At 36.0% G+C, this 24,197-nt stretch overlaps 1 protein-coding gene across 1 annotated transcript; it reads right to left on the bottom strand.

Annotated features, from left to right (window-relative positions):
* Positions 1 to 172: 172 nt before the first annotated feature.
* On the bottom strand, positions 173 to 24,197 carry SAV1 (salvador family WW domain containing protein 1). Its single transcript, XM_037155703.2, has 5 exons — positions 23,538 to 24,197; positions 20,259 to 20,702; positions 11,816 to 12,086; positions 8,900 to 9,043; positions 173 to 542 (listed from the first exon to the last, which is right to left on the bottom strand). The coding sequence occupies exons 1-5, from the start codon at positions 23,629 to 23,631 to the stop codon at positions 341 to 343; spliced, it is 1,155 nt and encodes a 384-aa protein (XP_037011598.1). The 5' UTR covers positions 23,632 to 24,197; the 3' UTR covers positions 173 to 340.

Below are 24,197 nucleotides of genomic sequence, written 5' to 3'. Positions count from 1 at the left end.
TTAAAGAAAGGTCCTGCTACTGTAAGAGTCTACCAAGTGATCACTCCTTTTTAGTATCTCATAATGACATTTCTTGCTTCATTTGTCTCCGCCAATATTCAAAGCAGTTTCCTAATATGTAACATTTAGAAGTTTTCCATGGTGGCTCTTAAAATGATAAACTCTTTTTCTATTTTTTGCTCAATAAGAGTACATACTTTTAATAACAAAAATACATGTAAAATTAGAATATTACAATTTCTAAAAAGCTGCATTTATTAACCAAAGTAATTGTTTGCAGGTTTTTATCTGAAAATATTTTAAAGCCCTTAAAAACAAATTCTACTTTTTAAAAATTAACTTAAAAATTCTTGCCATGTTGCTGGGCATACCACTGCTGCCTCTGCTTGCGGTTTTCCAACTCCGTGAGAAGAGCCTGTCTGTACGCTTCATACAGTTTGACGATCTGTTCCAGTTCTTTCATGAAAAGCAACTTTAGCATTCCCTGGTATGTGTCCAGGTCAGCTAGCTGGAAGAGTTCCCACTTCAGAATGTGGTCATATCTGTTTTAAAACACAATCGCATATACATTCAGAGTACATATATAAATATGTATGTATGTAATCAACTGGTCTATTTTTATGTCAACTTTATTAAAACTAAACAAAGTTTAAACCATAATTGAAAATATCTGAGTTATTAACTGCTATTTATACTATTTTTTAGGGAGAGGAGGAAACTATTATTACTTCGTTTCAATATAAGTAATACCCATTTTTTAAAATATCTTAAGTATCAGTTATTCTAATATTAACACTAGGTAACAATAAACACAGATTTCAAACCACTGTGCTTCTATAATTTCTGAAGAACACATTCTACGCTATTCGTAAGTTCCTCCAAGGCTAACTGTCAGGAACTTAAGAATGCTTTAGACCACACTGTGCCTGCAAACAACAATACATAAAAATGGGCAAGGTCATTAGTGTTGATAGGTCATTAGTGTTGATAGAGCTTTTTGAGGAATAGTCACTACAGCAAACAAGGAACCAACAGAAGAGGAATGAAGAACCATCTTGTGGGTTGAGTTTGAGGTTGAGTATGCGGTATTTAAAAAAAAAAAACCAACGACAGAAAAACCCAAGCAGAAAAGAAATAAGCTCTTTTCAAAAAGAGAGAATAAGCAGACTGTAGAAGATGCCACAATGTGGGGAAGGCCTCATGTAAGATTATATATGCATCTCAGAAGGCCTTCTTCAATAGTAGATCGCATACTGAGATGCAAGTGTGCCACAAACTACTAAAGCAGTAACTTAACACTTTGACCTGAAAGACATCTGAAGACAGCACTCTAATCCACTTTTCTCATTTTGCAGATAAAAAAACCCTGAAACCCAGAGGTTATACAAAATTTGCATGACCAGAGGCCATGCAAAATTGTTTAGTGACTGAAAGATCAGACAGAGAACTACAGAACAAGACACTTCAGAGTAATAGTTTTGAATGCTAATACTTAGACTAGACAAAGAACTTGAACTAGAGCAAGGCATATATATCTATATGATAGTGAAGTTAAAATTCTCAAATACTGCAGAGCTGGCATAATAGGAAGCTCTGATTATAAATTCTAGTAAATTTATTTTTAATGATCATTTATTATTCCTACTCAATGGTCCTTTGGTAATTCATTTACCATCTTATTCCAAAAGGATCACCTAATGTAAATTTTAAAAGGCTTTTAAAAAAGAAAAACAGTAAAGAAATACTGAGCAGCAAGTATGAGCCAAATACTGTGCTTGGCACATTGGCACACATTTCTGTTTAACTTGGGTATATGTACCAAGAATACCAGGAGTACAATATGTAAAACCACAAGGTAAACATATTTTGTTCGGTCCCAATTTTACTCATTTAATTAGTTAATGAGTGCTACAAATTTACTAATAGATAAACTTGGTAGAAAGTTTTATATTCTCCTCAGTAGGAAACTCCAACTACTTGCCAACCTATATTAGGGAGATATTGCAAGATATACTCACTGAGCCTCCATGAAGAAACAGTTGTAAAGTGTTTTCTAGAACATCTGCCATTCATGTAGCTTAAAAATTTTACTTATTTGTTTGAAACAAATTCATAATTCCTAACAAAAATATTAATCTTCCAGAATATGAATCCCACAGTTAAGGGGCATTCAGCAACGCCTACTGCTTCAAGATGCTTAAATTTATACCAGGTGGTGAACTATAATGTAAGAACATTCAAACTCACTTATCATCTGTGTACTTTCTAGCAAGGAAAAAAGAGGAATAAATTGGTTAAATGTACCTGTTTTTAAGATATAAATATTTTGTATAAGCACTCAAATTTTATAAAAAATAAAAAGTTTCAGGTAATTTTCTGACCTCCTAATCAGTATTTAACTTCAAGAATAGCATTATGGATAGAAGCACAAAATCAGAATAATTAGAGAAAATCCTTTGGGAAAAAGAAAAAGCACTCAAAGGAAGAGCAGAGATGAGAAGAGTACACAATACACCAATTTCCATTCCAAATCCTTGCCCCTTCCCTTCTATATGGTAACTTCCCTTCTGCCTATAATACATCCCAATATGCCTGATTATTTTTTAAGAATATAATCACCATTCTTTCCTTAACTAGCCAAATAATCTACTTCCCCAAGTTTAACTTTTAGCCACTTATACTCTAAATATATAGGCAAATCATTTAGAACATAGACTGTAAAAACCACTCCAATAGCATACTCTTTTTTTTTAATTTTTTAAATTTTAATTGTTGTTCAAGGACAGTTGTCTGTCCTTTACCCCCATTCCAGCCCACCCCCTAATAGTAGCCTATTCTTACAGCATTTCTTTTGCTATTTTTTTTCCCTAGGATGGAATTCTATCCAAACATTACTAATAAATAGCTCATGGATAGAAATAGCTATTGCTATACTGCTACCAAAAAAAAAAAATGTGTTCACCCTGGCTAGTGTAGCTCAGTAAATTGAGCACGGGCCTGCGAACCAAAGGATCGCGGTTCTATTTCCAGTCAGGGCACAGGCCTGGGTTGCAAGCCAGTTCCCAGCAGGGGACAGTTATCAGCAGAGGACACATGAGAAGCAACCATACATTGATATTTCTCTCCCTCTCTCTTTCCCTTCCCTTCTAAAGATAAATAAAAATCTAAAAAATAAATAAAATTATTTTTAAAAAATGTGTTCATACTGCAGTGGATGCTGCTTTTAGGAGTCAAAAGTACTACCTTTCTCAACTCCAGGTATCACAATGTAGCCTAGGTTCCCTGCACCGGGTCGCATAACAGTGTGCCCCCTCTTTCTTTCTACCTACTTACACCCAGAGCTGGGTCAGTGGTGACAGTGCAGGGTCACCAAGCCACAGGAGTAAGACAGAATCCATGCCACAATGCTACTGGGGACTGGTGTTGGGGTGTGTGTGAGAAACATAAGAAAGTGTGTTCCTGACAGTCTTCTTGCTGTTAAAGATTAAATCTTTTAATTTTATCTGGTAGTTGGGCTTACTTACAGCTATATGATCCATTATAGACTTCTGTGAGTAGACTCAGAAACATAACTTCACTAAAATTAATAAGTAATAACTTTAAAACATAATGTGTTTCTAATCCAGGTTGTGAAAGTACACACAAACATTATTTTGGTAAGTTACTGCTAGAGGTAGAAACAAAAATTTCAGGAAGTTGGAAGACCGTCAATTGTTAAACAAGAGGAAGAAAGCCTAATTTTTGGGGTTTTTTTTTTTGACTAACACCTGTCTTTCTGATAAGTAATTGATTTTCCATCATCTAATTCACAGATAACAGTTTACCATTTCTTGACAGAACAGTATTAACCATTCCACACTCTTTAGGAATAAAAATTTAGGAACAACTGAAAAGCAACAGGTTTCTAGACCTTAAAGTATTTCAGCAAAGTAGTATTTGCTCTCTTTTTCCAGTCTGGCCCATTCTGGAAGGATTCTGAGCTAATTGGGGGAGGGGGGACGAAGGTCACTAGTTTCCTAAAGCTTTATAACTAGCTCATAGAACTGGACATGAAAGGAATTACAATCTTTGGAAGTCCTTCTTTTCATAAGAAGCAAGGAATTCCATCAAAGTACTACCTTTCCCCCCCCCCCGAAGAAAAGCTTTTTAAGTTATTTTTTTCTAACAATGACTGCAGAGTAGAAATAACATCAAGTACAAAGAGTAACCCTCTTTAACCTTACCAATTCCAGGGGAGACTTCCGCCAAGATGGAGGTATAGGTGGATGTGCCGTGCCTTCTCACACAACCAAGTTTGGGGACAACTAAATATTAGCATCAGAAAACACAACCAGAACACGGAAAACTGAACTTTTCGGAAGTCCGCTAACAACAAATTCTTCAGCCCGGCGAAACCGGCGTCTGGTGAGGATTTGCAAAGGAGGGCTCGGTCGGACCCGGGCACAGAATCCAGACGCTCGGGTTCCAAACGCAGGATTGGACCTGGTGAGCAACCGAGCAGCCCACCGGGCGACTGCTGAGGAGACAGTGGGGAGGCGGTGCAGCGTGTTGACTGCGGTTGCCTGGTTGCGCGGAGCGAGGGAGTGGGCGGTTGGACCGGCCGCTACGGCGATAGAGGGCGGCCCTGGCGATAGAGGGCGCCGCCATTTCCCCGCTCTGACCACGCCCCCACATACAGCGTCACAACCCAGTGACCTGGGAGTCCAAGGTGCCGCTTCTCACATTTAAAGGGCCAGAACAGACCAAAAATGTCGCAGGAAGACCTCAAAGCCCCAGAGATAAATCTAAGCGACGAAGAAATAGCAAAACTCTCAGACGCACAGTTTAAAACACTGGTCATCAGCTTCCTCACAGATCTGGTTGATTATAGCCACAAATTAGAGAAACATATGAAGGCTAAATTAAGGGAAATGAATGGAATTCCACAGGAAACCCATAGAGATGAAAAGGAAACTGGGACTCAAATCAATGGAGTGGACCAGAAGAAAGCAAATAATGGCCAAACAGAAAAGAGTCAAGGAGCAAGAGTTCAAAGAAATGAGGAGAGTCTTAGGAACCTCCAGGACATCTATAAACGCTCCAATATCCGAATTATAGGGGTACCAGAAGGGGGAAAGACACAACCACCAGTGGAAAACTTATTTGAACAAATAATAAAAGAAAATTTCCCCAATCTGGCAAAGGAAATAGACTTCCAAGAAATCCAAGAAGCCCAGAGAGTACCAAAAAAGTTGGACTCAAGAAGAAACACACCAAGGCATATCATAATTACATTAGCCAAAATTAAAATGAAGGAGAGAATCCTAGAAGCAGCAAGAGCTAAGGGGACAATCACCTACAAAGGAGTCCCCATCAGACTGTCAGCAGATTTCTCAAAAGAGACCTTACAGGCAAGAAGGGGCTGGAAAGAAATATTCCAAGTCCTGAAATCTAAAGACCTACAACCAAGATTGCTCTATCCAGCAAAACTTTCATTTAAGGACAGATAAGGTGCTTCTCAGACAAGACCAAATTCAAGGAGTTCATCATCACCAAGCCCTTATTATATGAAATGTTAAAGGGACTTATCTAAGAAAAAGAAGTTAAAGAAACATGAACAGTGAAAGAACAACAAGCTCACAGTTATTAACAACCACACCTAAAACGAAAGCAAACTAAAAGAACAGCTAGATCAGGAGTGGAAATATAGAAATGAAGATCTCAAGGAGGGTTAGCAACAGGGGAGTGGGAGGAGGAGATGGGGGGGAGAAGGTACGGAAAATAAGTAGCATAGACAGTAGATAGAAAATAGATGGGGGGGGGCAAGAATAGCATGGGAAATATAGAACCTAAAGGACTTGAGACACATGGACATAAACTAAAGGGGGGTAATGGTGGGGATGGGGGGGCAGGGTGGAGGGGAATGAAGGGGGGAATAGAACAACTGTAACAGCATAATCAATTTTTAAAAAATAAAAATAAAAAAAATAAATTAAAATAATAAAAATTTAAAACAACAACAACAACAACAAAAAAACCTTACCAATTCCCCCCAAAAAGGATGAGCATATGTATAAAGACTATATACAGTGGCGGGTCAGGTGGTATTCAAGAGTGAAAGAAGGGATTAAGCAAAAACAAAAATGACTCAGACACAGACAACAGCATGGTGATTACCAGTGGGGAAGGGGGCTTGAGGAGGTAGAAGAGGGTATAAGGGGCATAAACAGTAATGGAAGGCGACCTGACTTGGGTTGGTGAACATACAATACAATATATAGTCACTGTATTATAGAATTATACACCTGAAACCTATATATTATTAATCAGTGTCACCCAAATACATTCAGTTTTTTAAAAAAGGGGGACAAAGAGTAAAAGAAGAGGGGAAAGGGAAGAAAAATCCATCTGCCATCACATTCCTAATCCCATTCCTGTATCTGTATGGACAGATAATCAGATAAAGAAGCTTGTGTAGGTTAGCGAGACTCCCAACCATGCTGAATGGATAAATGTGTACCTAATTTTCAAGTAAACTAAAACCAACATTACATAAGCACTGTATATCCCTTGCAGAATATCTAATATTAAGAATTTTTTAAAAATTACATTAAAGTTGACTTTGGGGTAAAAGAAAATAACTGATACTTTTAGACAACAACCCTCAAGGATCCTCTTGTCTCTCTGCATCAGGCCACAGATCAACAGCTATTAATTTACAGACTGAGAAGAACAGAGGGAATGTAGGGGAATGTTTATGTTGGCCAAAAATTAATAATTCACAGTAAGTGACCAATAACTATGAGAATGTTAAACTAGCCTAAATGACAAGATTTATGGTCAAATAATGATAAGGCATATCCTTTAAGTAATATACTGACTATTCACATTAAAAGTCTGAAAAGAAGCCAATAACAAATGCTCTAAAGCAAGAAAAAAGAATTAAAGGCATAATCATGTGTTCATACACACACAAACACAAAGGGCCAGTCAATACATAGCAGTATGATAAAAATTTAAATCAGAGGTGGCTTAACCTCTTAGAGATTTTATTTCAGTGATGATCCTTTATAACCATAGAAAAGAATTACTATTTCAAAAAGTATACATGAGAGGTCTTACACTCCTTTTATCTGGGCATGAAAGATTTAATTATTTTATTCCAAATTCATTGTCCAATCATCTTAAATTCTCTAAAACTCTTTGGACTATTTTATGCTGATAAATTTTGGTTTCTGAAATACAGAAGGGAAATAAAGAGTAAGGCTACAAAAACTGGTAACTGAATGTTACCTTACTATTAAAAATACAAGTACATTAAATAACTATATGTAAAATGCCTAGCAAAGTACCAGGAATTTAATAGTTGCTAAGTAAATGACAATTATTATTAAATAAGAAAGCACCAGTGGCCAAAGTTAATGATCTTTGAAGTTAGAGATAAAGGTTTGAAATCTACCATTTAATAGTTGTGACAGGAGCAGAGATAAAGTCTGTTTTTTCACTTGCGAAATGGGTTTTGGGAAGATTAAATGAGAGAACATGCCTAAAAGTTTAGCACAGGAAGCATTGGACAATCAACAACTCTTTACTTTCACACACCCCCTTTTCTGAAATCGTAGCACATTGCATATAACACTATTACTAATCTTTATCATGCTGGGCTACTGATCTGAGTACTTATTTTTGTTTTCCCAGAAGAGAAAAACTCTTTGAGGCCAAGATTTCATTAATTCATTCATGATTACGTTCCAAGAACAGTGTCTCCTATGGCACCCAGTAAATATCCTCAATGAGTCCAGCAAACTCAGCCATTTTTAAAAACTAGAACATGTTATTTCCCTCTTTAGTGCAGGTTTCTTGCTCCACTCATAAGGGCTTACACATGACAGTCACTGCACCATGTGCTTTAAAATGCATGATCAGCCCTGACTGGTGTAAACCAGTATGTTGGGCACTATCCCTCAAACCAAAAGGTCAATGGTTCGATTCCAGGCACATGCCTGGGTTTTGGGCCAGGTCCCCAACTGGGGGCATGTGAGAGGCAACTGATCAATGTTTCTCTGGCACATAGATGTTTCACTTCTTCTCTCTCCCTTCCCCTCTCTTTAAAAATAATAAAATCTTTTTTAAAATGTATGATCACTTTTAAATCTCACCATACCAAAAAAAGGCAGGTAAGCTTATTATTCCCACGTTTCAGTAGAGGAAAAACACTTAGATCTGAGTTCAGTAACTTGTACAAGGTCATTTAGTAAGTGGGTGATGGAGCCAGAAATCACATTGTTTCCTTCCTGAGCTATTTTAACCACTATTCTACACTTCTATCCCCAATAACAGCAATAATCATTTACTAAGTTCTCTCTAGGTGTAAAGTACTGTGATATATATTTTAGATGCATCATTTTATTAAATTTTTAATAACCTTAAGTATAAGTACTATCACTATCCCTAACTGACAGAAGACAAAACTAAGTTAAACTTCCTACCCAGGGTTACACAGCTAAAAAGTATCAGTGAACTTAGATCATTTTATTCCAGCACTTGCAGCCACTACCTGTAACATTTAAACACCTTTGTGTCTTGCTTTGTTTCACCTCTGTACCTAGGACTTACCTGGGTCCTTACTCTTATCCCAAGGTCTTATAACACTTATTTGCAACTCAATTTCCCCTTATGAGAATGGAAAGCTTCTTATTATATCCCTAATATAGTTCAGGTCTGCATACAACGTAAAGATTCAAAACATGTTTGCACGACATATTTCTAATCAACTTATCCTTTCTTCAAACAGAATATTATTTAGAAGTCCAATATTATGAAGAGAAAAAACATCTGCTGGGTGAGTTAAGCAGCCCAGAGACTCTATTTAGTTCTCCACTTACTCCTCAACAAAAATTTGTGCTGTAAGTTCGCTTACTTCACAGGGGCTCGAGCATAAACCTGAAGCCAGTCAGGGATTTCTGCGGTATGATATGGATTTGCAGGTACCAGAAGGGACTGATTTCTTTCCGTTTGTTGTGGCTGATAAGTGACAGGAGGAGGTTGATCATACCGAGGTACACTAAGAAGAAAGAATTGACATTCATTAGGGTAAAGGTCCTAAATCTAAACAAGAACTATAAAAACAAATAATATTGAAGAATTTTTGAAAATGAGCCTCCTGACCAAACTGAGTTCCTTCTACCACCTAAGAAAGTCTAAAGTCTGGCATTAAAAAAGAAATCATACTATAGGGAAATTAAAATCCACCTTCTCTCTGAAACTAGCAGAGGTCACTAGTGATGGGTATAAACTAAGCTAAATCTTTACATGTTTTTAAGAAATTTCTTCTGGCTAGTATTTAGTCTTCTCAAGGATGATTTCAAAGTCTATTAAAAAAGTTGGTGCTAAGTTGTAATCTTTATACAGAAACTTAAAACAAGAACCACAAATTCCTGTAATTACTAGTAATTAGCTGTAAATTTATGTTGGAAAGGTTGATAACTTTCTCTCACAATGATAATGGATATTTTCTTCCTCTTTTAGGCTGAAAAGGAGGTTTAAAATATGTAGTACAGTAGGAGTACTTGAAATATCCACATTAACTATAATATTTCCTTTCTGCTTTACCACCTTAAGAAAACATATGGGACTTAAGAGTTTATTAAAACCTATTTCAAATCAGACTTTTTTAAAAAGCATGCTTTTAATTAACTCTATTGGCCTGTACATGTTGGGGGCAGAAAGAGAATAGCAACCCAGGGAAGGGGCTACTATATAGGAAAACGCTAAGGAGAGCATGGAACTATCTGAAGGTGAAGTCTGGGAGGCCGAAATGGTCTATTCCAGGATTGGAAACAAAACTGTAAGTGGGCCTGCCTTCCAACATTAAGATTTATGTATATATCAGAAAAGGTCACTGCAATACTAATCTGAGATTAAAAGAAGTGTTAGACTTAGACTATGTTTAACAATGTAAAAACCGGTGTACAAATGGCCCTGTTATCTTTCATTCTTTTTTCATAAGGAGGTGTAAAGCGAAATATTCTTTGATAGCACAATTGGGTAGGGGAGAACTGAGGCTCTGAAGTGAGGTATGCCTAGAGCAGACAGCCATTTAGAAATTATATGAATGTAGGCAAAACTGCTCTACTTATCTCAGCCTCCTTACTTATAAAACAGAATAAATTCATACCAAAGATGATTGTCCTTATGATTAAGTGACCTAAAGTAAGTCAAAAGTTCTGTATAAGGATTAGTACAATATAGACAATCAAATAGCTATTAATACTACCTACGTTTGCGAGCTTAAGGAAGGTGTTTATTCTCTCCTGTTTAATGTCTACAGAGTTGCAGAGAAAAGCAGATAAACTAATTATGAAAATGCTTTGTAAACTACAACACCATATAGTAACGTAAGGTTAATGATGAACAGAAACTTAAGCTCCATCTACTCTCAAATCTGATTCTCTGAACCACAAAGTTCTCTGCTACCTGATGAAACTATAACCATATCTTTTCCATTGTTCAATAAACATCTGCTACACTCCCACTTTGTGCCCATCTCTGTGTTGGGTGCTGGGGACACCGCAGGAGTAGGAGGGGCTCTGAATTACTACCCCCATGTCATAGGCCTGAAAATGGAAGCCAGGGAGGAAGAATCTTGTCTGAGATGGTACAGAGAGTAGGTGAAGGGGCCACAACCCAACATAGGCAGACTGGTTGGTCTGGTTCTTCTAAAGGGATGATACCTTCAGTTGTTTAATAAACAATGACTGAGTGCCATTAAATGGAATCATAGGAAAAAACTGCTTTTCAAACTTGAAAGTCCAAATATGTATGTAAGAATGATCAAAACACAATGATAAAGCTTCGTTTTCTAGGTAATAATATTAAAATGTATTTTCATAATGATTTTTAAAATTTTAATTGTTAAAATCAATTAAATTAAAATTTAATTGATTTAAATTTTAATTGTTTTCCGTCTGTTACTCTAAAAAATGCAAATGTCTGCTACAACCAAAGATTTGTATTATGCTAGATGATACTAAACAACATATTAACATGCTGATGATATTCTACACATTTTTAATTTTATGGTTCAGTTCTTGAGAACTTAAATGTAGTTAATTAGGAATACTTGCAAATTCATTATTAAATCAATACTAGCTTTTTATATGCTTTGAGATATAGAGTATTTAATACATGTACAACACATCTCAATTTGGATTAATCACACTTCAAGTGCTCAATCACATGTGACAACTGACTACAGTATTTGGAGGGCTGCAAGTCTGGCCATAAGCAAGATCGACTAATAAGCCTGGCATCAATCAAAATAGCCCAAAGGATCACTGGCTACATTTACTAAACAGATGTTTTGTGCAGTTCTCTTTTTTACCTTCTTGCCTGGTTATGGTAAAAAGCAGAACATACAATGTCTGAAACTGAATAAAAACAGCAAGATGTTTCAATCCAAAAATATATTTTGACACATTAAGAAATAGGTCTGTATTACTAACAGGAATTTAAATATAAAAAGGCAGATGTCTGGGGTTTGTTTTAATTTCTGGGTATCTATAACAAAAGAAGTATCTGGCATATTAAAGCAGTATCTGATCATAAGAATATTGAGCCTGTTTTTGAGGTTTTTTAAAGAGAAGTAGCTTTTTTTGAAAAAAATTATAAACTCATTCATTACTAAAAAAGAAGTCCTGAGAAAGTTATCATAAACTATGAAAAACAAAGCTTTCAAATATTGAACTTCAGAATACCTTTCCCTTTGATGAATAAATGATCTTGAAATCTAACATCAGACAATCTCAAAACAAAAAGTTGAAAATAAAGTCAATACCTAGGAGCACAGGGATGCCTATATTGAGCCTTCTTATTTGTGTGATCTACATAGTAGGTTCCAAATTCTGATGACTCAACTCGCTCCCATCCTGGAGGAAGTCCTTCTCGCTCAAGAGGATGGCTCCAGTGAGTTGTATTTGTATTGTGATCTATATAATATTTTCTTCCTCTCATTGTCCAGTCCACAGACCAGCCAGGAGGAAGGGGTAAATCTTCAGAACTGTGGTTAGTTAAATTTCCTAAAGATGTAGCAGCAACTCTCCCAATACCTGAGAAAGAGAAAAAACAGAACAATTATTCAAAGTGAAAAAGATGCTATTTAAGCAACGGTTACAAAATTAATTACCCTGATTATATAGTACTGTTATAATTCATGGTTTTATCATTATAAATAAAATTCTTCATATAATTAGTCAGTAGTGCCCTGGCCAAGTAGCTCAGTTGGTAGAGGATCATCTGGATACAACAAGGTTGTGGGTTCAAACCCCAGTCAGGGCACATATAAGAATCAACCAATGAATGCACAAGTAAGTGGAATAACAAGAGTGACTAAGAGTCACTAAGAGTGACTGACTACGAGTGACTCTGACACTCTCTCTCGCTCTCTATCTCTTCTTCTCCTTTCTTCTTTTTCTCTCTAAAACCAATCAATAAAAAAAGTTTAAAAATAGCCAGTTTACTATTATTTAATTACAAAAAGAGAGAGGAAGCAGTCTTCCTCTTTGAAATTGGGTGTCTCTGGCTGATACTTCCATCACCAGAACATGTTAATATTTAACTACTAGCAAAGCTACTTAAGCAAATGCATACTGCTAAAGAAAAAGTGAGCAAGAGAAAATTTCATCTCATTAAAGATTTTAGATTTCACATTTCATCTAAAACAGCAAAATGAACTTGTAAAACTATTCCCAATTTATAATTTCTAAAAATAATTTGGTTGTGCCTTAAAACTACTAGGTAAATTTATTAAGGTAGCAGGGGAAAAGATCAACCTACAAAAATCAAATCTACATATCAACAATAATTGAAAACATTTAACTGCTTATACCATTTACAATAGTTTCAAAAAAAATCAAACATTTATATATAAACCTAACAAAATACTTATAAAAAAATGAAAGAAGTCTTATCATGTTAATGGATTAGAAGACTCAAAATATGACGTCAGTTTTTCTTGAAATGATCTTTAGTTTTAAGGTAATTCCAACCAAATTCCGGGAGGAGTTTTTGTAGATATAGATAAGCAGACTCCAAAATGTACATGACAAAGCAAAAGAACTAGTGAATCCAAAACAGTTTTTTAAAGAATAAAGTTGGAGGACTCATTAATACCTGACTTTAAGATTTACTGTATAGTAATCAAGACAGTATGGTATTGTCAAAAGGACATACAGATGAATAGAATCCAGAAATACATCTACACATACATGGTCAATTAATTTTTGACAAAGGTGAAAAGGTGATTTAATTGAGGAAAAAGTTTTATCAACAAATGTTGGAACTAGACATCTATATGCAATAAATTAATCACAACCTATACCTACTAGCTTATATACAAATTGACTCAAGATAGATCATATATCAAATGTAAAACATAAAACTTCTTTTTTAAGTAGGATAAATTTTTATAAGCTTTTATCAGGCAAAGGGTTCTTAACCAAATAAAGCTTGGAGTTTAACTTAAAAAAAATCCCTGAGTTTATAAGAATACTAAAATACCAACTCTCTGGTTACCTTTACTGTTGTTTCATTATTCTGAAACAACAGTAAATAAAAAAATCTAGCACTTATCCTGCCTTATATGAACAGGACCAAGTAATTGATAAGGGAAAGTTCTTCATTACAGAATTATAACTAATAAAGAAAAAATGACAGAATTAGAGTATCACCATTTGAACACCTAATGAAATACATGGATCTAGCTAAGGATCATAAAATCATTAGGTGAAAGGCTGAAGGAGAACTTCAGGATGGATGAATGGGATAATTATCTAATTCAATTAGATAATTGAATGATCAACCTTAACATCACGGAAAAATCAGTCATTACGTGTCTCTGGAACTAATGGAATAAAATGTATACAACATCATTTACAAAGTATTGTGGCAAAAAGGAAAATGCAAGAAAACAGTAACTCTTGCTCAGTACCTTTTGGGAAGAAACAGATATATTTCTTAAGCAGATGGTCACTAGAGAACAGAACAAAGGACTTTTGGTGAAACTGACCTTGGCTTCTGTCAAACTGCAACTGAAGGTTTACTTAATAAGCATAATTTATAGAACTTCAGGACTTAAAGAGAAAATATTTAAATAGAAAAGAAATAAGCCAATGTACTAAAGATATGTGCATAGAAAATAACTTTGAGATTACATTATATGAGTATGCAATGGCTTTATACTTTTTCATACTTCCATCACTAAAAATGTACTACTGGCCACAACCTAGGACAACATTTTAAAAATAAATTTACATATACATACACATACATACATACATATATACATATGGCAAAAGTAGGTTTGCAGTTGTTCCTATAGAAAGTGATACAATAATTAATAAATAATAATACGAGAATAAACTGTTCAAAAACAACTATAAACCTACTTTTGCCTCACCCAGTATATACATATACACATGGTCAATTCAATGTAGTCATATAAAGTTATAAGAACCATAACATTTGGTCTGACAAAGATCCCCCTGGAAATGTATACATTTATAACAACAGCATTATTTTAAAAAAACCTGGACCTGGCTGGGTAGCTCAGTTACTTAGAGCATCGTGCCAACATACCAAGGTTGCAGGTTTGAGCCTCAGTCAGGGTACATACTAGAAACAACCAATGAATTCATAAATATGTGGAACAACAAATCTCTTCCTCCCTCTCTCTTCCTATGTCTAAAAAAATAATAAAAATGAAAACAAAATTATATGAGGTCCGTCTGAAAAAAGTCCAGCAACTAACGTAACAAGAACAGTTTGCACATTGATGTAACCTGGCAACTAAGGAGAGTAGACTGGAATGAGCATATGTGAACAATGATGACTTCGCTATACTAGTCAGTGGGACAGCAGACATCATTGAGTGAACATTTGTACTGTGTGGTCACATTCAAAATGACTGAGTAGAGTAATGAATCTGCATCAAAATTTGCATTAAGCTTAAACATTCCTCTGAGGAAACTATTCAGACGATTCAGAAGGCTGCAGCTATGGTCAAGCGGTGCGTGGCAGCTTCATCATGAAAACACACCCACTCATGCATCATGTTTTTGGCAAAACATCAAATCACCCAGGTGACTCAGTTCCTCTACAGCCCAGCTTTGGTGCCCTGTGACTTTTGGCTTTTTGCAAAACTAAAATCACCTTTGAAAAGGAAGAGATTTTAGACCATTGATAAGATTCAGGAAAATACTATAGGGCATCTGATGGAGATTGGAAGAACTGTGTGAGGTCCCAAGGGTCCTAATTTGAAGGGGCATCATTGTCCTATGTACAATGTTTCTTGTATCTTATATCTTCAATAAATGTCTCTATTTTTCATATTACATGGCTGGATACCTTCTGGAGAGACCTCATAGTAGTTTAAAACTGTACAGGTTCAGAGGGTATTAAAAGGTTTGTGACAATTTCATTCATCTCCTTAGAAAATCCAAAGTTCCATATACTAGACTTGATTAAATCTCAAAACAAATGTACTTCTACATTTAAACAGCCTTATGTACCAAACACCAGATTTAAGCATAATAAACTAGAAATTCATATTTAGAGAAAACACAAAGACCTCTCTATAAAATCTCATTTCCAGGAACTAATCCTTAACAATTTGCCCTATAGTCTCATTAGATTTACCAATGCCATATTTAGAAATCATAATTTGTTACCTTTTTAGAAATCTCCACAAATAGTTTCTTTGGTTTCATGACACACTCCACCTGTACTTTTTGAAAGTGCCATGTACAGTAAATTTTTTTCAAACTATTATTTGGGTAAGTTTATAAAACCTATTAGAATGGACACCACTTATCTAAAATATAAAACATTACTACTAATAAAATATGTCTAGCAGACAAAATTTAAAAAGGCTATATCAAACTTTAACACACCAGACCTCCACTCTTGAGCTCAGCAAGAAAGTAAAAACTTCAATAATAAACACACCAAATCTGGAAAAAGGGCATGAACAATTATGAGTGTCTATTCTGTCCCTGGCCCTTTCCATATGTACTATTTCATACTCAAAACTACTGTAATAAAGTAGTAGAATTACAACCAATTTACAGAAGATGAAACTAAAGTTCAATCAAGTAAGCCACACACATGGTAGAGTGATAATACTACTAACCATGTTATCTTAGAACAAGAGATCATGTGACTCTTTAATGAAAAATATGGCTGCCACTAATAAAAGAAAAAACAAGCTACCAATATTTTAACTCAATCAGTGGAAAATGAGAACTTGTTTCTAAGCTACAAGGAAAAAATTCATTTTTCATCATCTCAATTGATTCCAGAAAAGAATGATGGTATTCATAATCCTCAGAATAACTTCCATTTACAGGAACTAATCATACACCTTCCATTGACATAAATTAAAGCACTCATAAACTAAATACAAGGATAGAAAGACATGCACGTTATGATTATTACAATAGATTTATTGTTTTGCATACTCACAACTGTAAACGTACTTTTGCCCACCCCATACATGATTTCCCAAAGACGTGGAAAAAGAATTATTTTGTCTCTCTACTAAGCTCTCACTAGGCATGTCTCCAAATACCTTAATCTAATGTAACCAGGCAGATTATCTGAGATCTGCCCTTACAGACAAAGCTCAAAAATTCTAACTTCCTAATTTGGTAGCAGCTACAAAAACAAAATGGAATCTGGAATTCTAAAGGTCTACAGGCTCCAGGTAATAAATACTAAACATTATAGCCCATGTTATTATTGTGCTATTGATAAAGAGATCCAAGTATTGAATCAAGCCAACTGCCTCCTCTACAAAATAAAGTTATATTCTTAATGATTAATACTAATACCTCTCCTCAAAAGATAATTATGGTTCACTAAATATTTATGCATATCCTGGAATAAACGGAAACTCCAGTGTTATTTTGTAAAGCCTGACACTTTCCATTTTCATTTTTATAACTTGATGTCTTTGTTTTTAAAAATAAATTTTAAAGTCTTACTTAAAACTGTATGAAACTAAAATACTTAAGTGCAAAACAACGGAAATTAATCTGCTTTTAGTATTCTAACTAAAGACTTCCTGTTAACAGCAGGATTCCTTCCTCTGGCCATACAGTAAGTGCCTGATATGTTGCCCAAAATGTTAAAGGTCAAATTTTACAGCTAAATATAGAACTTGCTAGACCCTAAAACCCTTTAAGACACTGTACAACTTGTTTTTATGCTTCTGGTAAATATAGTAAGATGAATTTAACCCTGGACATAGGTGTTCCGGAAAGTCTAAATAGTAACTAATTAGCAGGAATTACTACTCTCCTTCCATAAATGTTTTATGCTTATTATCAGGCTGGCCACAAAGTTCATTTGGTTTTTTCCATAAGATGACTCTAGTACCACTTAGCTGTCTTTATCTTCATTGAAACAATTTTGTTAGATTGTATTGTGACAGCTGTCATATCAGCTACACATTTAAATAAAAACTTATCAAAATTGGTGAATTTTTGTATAGTCATTTTAATATTGAAGATGGAAGAAAATACATTAACATTTTCAGCATATTTATGCTTTTATTGTTTCAAGAGAGATAAAAACACAACTGAAATACAAAAAATATTTGGGTAGTATATGGAGAATGTGCTATAACTGATCAAATGTGTCAAAAGTGGTCTGTGAGGTATTGTGTTGGGAGATTTCTTGCTGGATGATACTTTGTGGTCAGGTAGATCAGTTGAAGCTGACAGCAATTAAATCAAGACTTTAATTGAGTACAATCAACATGATACCTTCTGGGAGACAGTTGACATATTCAAAATATCCAAATCAATCAAGTTACTGGTGAAAATGAAAATTGTATCCTTGTTTTTATGGAAAAAAAGCATGTGGACTTTTTGGCCAACCCAATATATTAGTAACAGCAATCAAAATTTAAAGCCTGTGAAAATAAATCTGTCTATGTTACATCCTTACCCTCCCACCAACTTACTTTATCCTTTCAATTCATTCAAATTCCTTGCTCTCCAGCAAAAATCTTGAAAATATAGTAAATTTCAAATCTTTTCAAGATGATTTCAAGAAACTTCCAGCTACTGCCTCATATTCACATTTTTCCCCTCTGGAAAAAGACAGTTGTTAGGCTTTTTTGTTTGGTTAGTGATTGGTTATTAATCCTTCACTGCCATTTAAGAAACTCCCTCAAAATACTGTTTCTTTTTCTAAAAATTAGAACATTTAATCATATTGCCCTCATATGAATTTTTCAAGCACATATATAACTTCTGCAATGAATGCAATTAAAAAAAAAAAAGACACTGTTGTCCTGACAGGGTGGCTCAGTTGGTTGGAGCATTGACCTGTACCCCAAAAGGTTTTGATTCCTGGTCATGTCACATACCTCTGTTGGAGGTTCTACCCCATGTCAGGCATATGTGGGAGGCAACCAATCCATGTTTCTTTCACATCTATGTTTCTCTCTCTAAAATCAATATATCCTCCAGTAAGGATTTTTTAAAAAATGACATTTGTTAATTTTATAAAGTATCTAATTAACTTACATTTTATTTCTAAATTCCGAATAAAAAATTGTTTTCAGGTTTATCATTAGACTTAGAAAAACTGTCAGACTGCTCCTAAGAGAGGATCAGTAGAAATATTTTTCTTTTTTAATCCTCACTCAAGGATATGTTTATTGATTTTAGAGAGAAGGGGGAGGGGAGAAAAGGAAAGAGAGAGGTAGGGAGGGAGGGAAACATGTGACAGAAACATTGATGTGTTGTTGCCTCCTGTACATGCACCTGATCAGAGATCTAACCCACAACCTAGATAGGTGCCCTGAGACCTGCCAGGGACTGAACCCACCACCTAGGTATATGCCCTGACCAGGAATCAAATCCATTACCTTTTGGTGCATGAGAGAACACTCCAACAAACTGAGCCACCCTGCCAGGGCAAAAATTTATTTCTTAAAGTATTTTCTCAATGATATTTGGCAAATAATAATTTTAAAACAAGATTTTAACTTAGTATTACTAATTCTTCATACTTACATTCAGGCAGAAAAGTGTTATGAGTTATCAGTGATGTTTGCAATATAAATACACATGGGTAAGGTGAGTGCAAAGAACAATAATTTATATTAATAATACAGACTGTTATAAATTACAATTCCTGCTACCCATTAGCTACCAAAACTGTCTTAAGATTCCAGACTTGAAATCTCTGGATTCACTCACTTACTCAACCATTTATTTTTGGAGCTCCTCCTACACACAGCCAGGTGCTACATTAATCATATATGACTATTCTCTTTCCCTCAACCTTATATCCCCATTAGTACCAAGTTCCATCAAAGCAGATGTGTCCTACTTCCCCCCTTTCCAAATGTTCCCAGCCTAGGTCAGGTCTTCATTAACATTTAAAATATTAGCCACCAAATAGAAGTTTACAGAGTCACTGAAACTACTCATAAATAGTGTATTACATTAAGAAACCCATTGAAGAAAGAAACAGACATTAAACTATACAGATTTTAATTATAACAACACACACACAAAATGCCATGGTGTTTTCCAGTACTCTAGGACTAAAATGAACTGTGCATTTATCCTATCTCTTCTGCTAGTGTAAGCATATTCAAGTCAGCAAATATAGAAAGATTTCAAAAATTTATCACTAATAATTTCATCCATTTCAGAAAACAACAACAAAAAGACATGCTTAACACACAATTAACTATTTTACAAGTCTGTTTGGCCAACTTGGGAAGTAATTATTGAAACTACAAAAACAGTTTTGTTACGAGAAATAGTGCAGGTTCTAGCTAAGTAATGATGCATTTGCCCATGGAATCACCTACTGTGCCCAACTCTTCTTATCTGCCTTGTCTTTCCTTGGTTTAAGTGCAGTTTCTTTGAAACCCTAATCTTCCCATTCTACCAACTAAATCTAGATTCAATCTAACTGTAGACTTTGAGTTAACTAGGTTTTCAAGGTTCATACTGTTAAGAGTCAAGATAGCCTTCAAATAAGTACCAAGTTTTTATAAAATGAGTTAATAAAATAAATGAACATAAAATTATTTCCCTCTGTGTAGGTTAATAATTACTTGCAAGCTGGCTTAACAAGACTAGCAAAATAAATATTTCTCTAGGAATATCTGTTGGCTTCCCAAGAAAATTCAGAGAAGAGCATCTTTTAAATTAAGTTTTAATAAACCTAATGTAGTAGGTCTAATTCTAAGTTACCTGAAGCATGCCTCCCCTGATTCTGTGGCATTCTTTGGAAGAGATCTTGGTTGTATTCATAATATCTGTAATCTTCATGTGTACGATCTCTAAGTGGGCGCCTTCGCTGACCATCAAAATAATTATCTGAATAATAATATCGGGAACCAGAGTCTCCATTTTCAACAGCAAAATTAACTTCTGTTAAAAATGACTGAGATGAGCCATATTCCCTAGGGACATCTGCTAGACTCCTGGCAAGATAAGAAGGTGCTGATAATCTGTTGCTTTCTCTTCTCATTATTTCATGAGGTGTTCTTTGAACTGGAGTTCTAAGGAAACTCTGGTTTCTTGAAACTATTCCATCTCCAGAAGCTGAAAAGGCATTAGGGTTTGAATCTGGAAGACAGATATCAGTTCGTCTTGGAATTGTTGGACCGTGCCGGATGAATGAAGGCATGAGATCTATAATAAAACAAATAATAAAATGACCACTTCAATCATTCTACTTTTTAAAAGTTGTTCATTTACATCTATCACTGCAAAATTTCAATGGAGTAAAGAAAACACAATTAAAATTTTTTTATTTAAAATAGTACTTAAAGGGGAAGGATTTTCAGGAACATCTATGAAGGACACATGGAAAAAACCAAAGGTAGGGAGGATCAAAGGTGGGAAGTGGGATGGCTGGAGTGGAGGGGATTTGGTGGAGGTAGTGGAGACAACTGTTCTTGAACAATAATAAAAAAAAGTTAGAAAAAAATTAATTAATTGTTAAATGAGAAAAACAAAAAAGAAAATAGTACTTGGGTATTTTAAAATTGAGGCTGATTAATATTCTTCCACTTGGATAAATTTATAAGTTGCATAAATGTATAAAATCAACTATATTCTGCATACTTCCATATACTTTATGATAAAATATCAATATACTTAGTTATCAAATACATAATAATGAAATGTTCATGAATACATGTGTAAAAACAGAAAACAATCTAACAGTTACCAACATAACTTAAAATTATAGCATGTTTTGTTGATTTCACCTCACATTCAAAATTCCACAAAGTCCTTCTTCAAGCAAACACAATTTCAAAAATAAAGTAGAACACAATGTTATTTCCATACATATAAAGGTGCACTCCTTTAAAAAGATTTTAAAATTATTAACCTGGTCTTCCTTCCTGAAACTATTTAATACTAGTAATCAAAAGAGAAAGACAAAAATTTAGCTATAAAAATTAAAAAATAAAGATTTCATTTCATAAAAGTACATAAGGCTGAACTAGTTCAAGAAATGTAAAGCCTGAAACTACGGCTCCTTTAAAGCAAGTAATTATAGATCAAAATAGAATAATAACACAATAGCTTTCAAGATATAGTATTTCAGAACACATAACTTAAATAGCTTGGACATTCCTGATTAGAAAGCAAAATAACCTTAGCCCTGGCAGGGTAGCTCCATTGATTGGAGTGTCCTCCAGATATGCCATGGTTTCAGGTCGGATGGATCCCTGGTCAGGGCACATACAAGAATCAACCCTTGAATGCATAAAGTGCAACAACAAAAATCCATGTTTTCCTTTCTCATCCACAAAAAAAAAAAAAGAAAAAGAAAAAAAACCCCTTAAAACATCAAGAAAATTGGATTTGGAGATTGTTTTATTAGATGATTAAGTAAACAATATTAGAGAGCACTGGTTGATAGGCTTCAGAAGCAAACTCTAAACAGAAATTAATATTCAAATAAACAAGACTAAACACCTGATGAAACTAAAGCTAAAAAGAAATACTATATCAAGTTATTTGTTTAAAGGTATGCCAAAAATATTTCATGATTTCAAGCAATGTTTAATAAACTTTATTTGCAGCAAACTGTAAGCTATCTATAGTAAACTTTGCCAAAAATGTAAGAGAACACGTAATTTAAAGATGTACCATTAAAAAATTTTAAAAATTGCCCTGGCTGGTGTAGCTCAGTGGATTGAGCACGGGACTGTGAACCAAAAGATCACGGTTCAATTCCCTGTCAGGGCACATGCCTGGGCTGCAAGCCAGTTCCCCCAGCAGGGGCCAGTTCCCAGCAGGGAATGCACCGGAAGCAACCATACACTGATAATTTCTCTCCTTCCCTTCCCTTCTAAAGATAAATAAATTTTTTAAATATGGTCTTCTTAAAAAAAAAGTTTAAAAATCAAGTTTTTGGTTACTGGTATACCTGTTTAATCTACTTTGTTGTGCTATAAGAAAGTATAGCAAACACAAGGTTAAATCTGGAACGTTGATGTGCTTATAATGGAAAAACATGTTCTCCACCCCTTTTCTGTGTGATCGTGGGCAAACACTAGGAATCTCTATGAACAGCTTTTCCAATTAAATTATGAGGTAATGGTTACTACAAGCTTCCAAGAAGGAAACTTACACAAAGGGCCAGCACTCAGTATGAGCACCAAAATATTAGCTCTTTAACTCTCAAATGTTCTGAACACACGCAAGTTTAAAAAATTTTAAAGACAGCAACAGTCAAAAATTTAAAAGATTCAGCTGGAAAACCAGTGTTACTTAAACTGAAGAGAAAAAAGGTGCAGAGAGTGGGGCGACAGAAATATATCCTATTAAAGTTAGAAAAAAAAAACTTTTGGTAATTTTCCCTAAAATACGACAGAAACCATTCCGAGTACTTTATCTTTGGGGAGTCCTTGGTGATTTTTATTTTAAGAACTTCACATGAATGTAGCCAAATATACGGGATTTGGTTCCTCTATCCTGAAATCTAAGATTGATGATGCTTTGGGTAGCGGCTACAACAGCGACGGTCAGCTTTCACCTCCTCGCGTTCGCATCCCGCAGCAGAGCTAAGGAATTGGAGCCAAGAGTTCGCACAACTTCCCGCGTGAGCGGGTGACACCCGCAATATTTGCAAACACAAGGCATATCTGGGCTTATCTAGAAGAGGAAAAATGTGCCCCCGTCTAATCATTTTCACCCAGTAATTTACATTTTTCCTAAAGAACCTCCTTCTTCCAGTAAAACCAGTTAACATTCTGCCTTAAGGGGACAGGGAAGTTTGTTATTTTTAGTGGGGGGTTCAGGGAAGGGGGGAACTAATTCAAGTTTCTCAGTCTTTGTTCGTTTCAAATTACAAGCATGACTTCAGGCATAATGAGATTTAAACAAAACAGTAAATTAAAACACACACACAACAAAACAGAATTTCACAGAGATCAGTAGGAATGAAAAGGAGCGGGTGACCGTGGCCGCCCGGGACAGGTAGGAGGACTGCGCCCGCCCGACACTCACTCCGCAGCAGAGGGGACGTCTCCTTCTTCACGTACTTCCCCTGCACCTCGGCAGGCTTGGACACTTCGTTCTTCGTTTTCTTTCGGGACAGCATCCTGGTCGACAAGGCCCCAGACCGCGCCTCCCTAGGGCTCCGAGCCGGGCGCCGGGCGTCCTCGCCGCCACCTCCGCCGGCGCCGCCGCCTCCTTCGCTCCCGAGCCGCCGCCGCCGCCGCCGCCTCTCCGCAGCCCGGGGTCGCCCGCAGGGACTGCCGCATGTTCGGGGCGCTAAGCGCGCCTGCCGCCGCTCAGTCGCTTGTCAGTTCCTTCCCGGAAGTCTGCCCGCTCAGTGACGCAGCCCGAGGACTCCGTGAGGGGAGGCCAGGGACAACCGGCCAGGGCCATGATCCGCCGCGGGCCGCCGAATGACCGCTACAGCTACCGCCGCCGCCTGCGTCCCGTAAACTTTCCCCGCGGCCGCTGGGAATTCTGGGAAACTCGACGCTGCGCAATTGGCGTGTCGCCCCTCCTCCACCCAAGCGGGGACGCGGCTGTGATGGAGGGCTGTCCTGCGGCTCTCTGCTAACGGGTTGGCCCCTCGGCGGGCCTCCAGGAGCAGCGGCCGTCTTTACGTCTCCTCAGCGACAAGGTGGTCCCGAGGACCAGAAAGGACTGGAACGA

This window comes from Artibeus jamaicensis, unplaced genomic scaffold (genome assembly GCF_021234435.1).
Source record: "Artibeus jamaicensis isolate MK-2021 breed Jamaican fruit bat unplaced genomic scaffold, CSHL_Jam_final contig_548, whole genome shotgun sequence".
NCBI lineage: Eukaryota > Metazoa > Chordata > Mammalia > Chiroptera > Phyllostomidae > Artibeus > Artibeus jamaicensis.
This window is presented reverse-complemented; position numbering and strand designations above follow the sequence as displayed.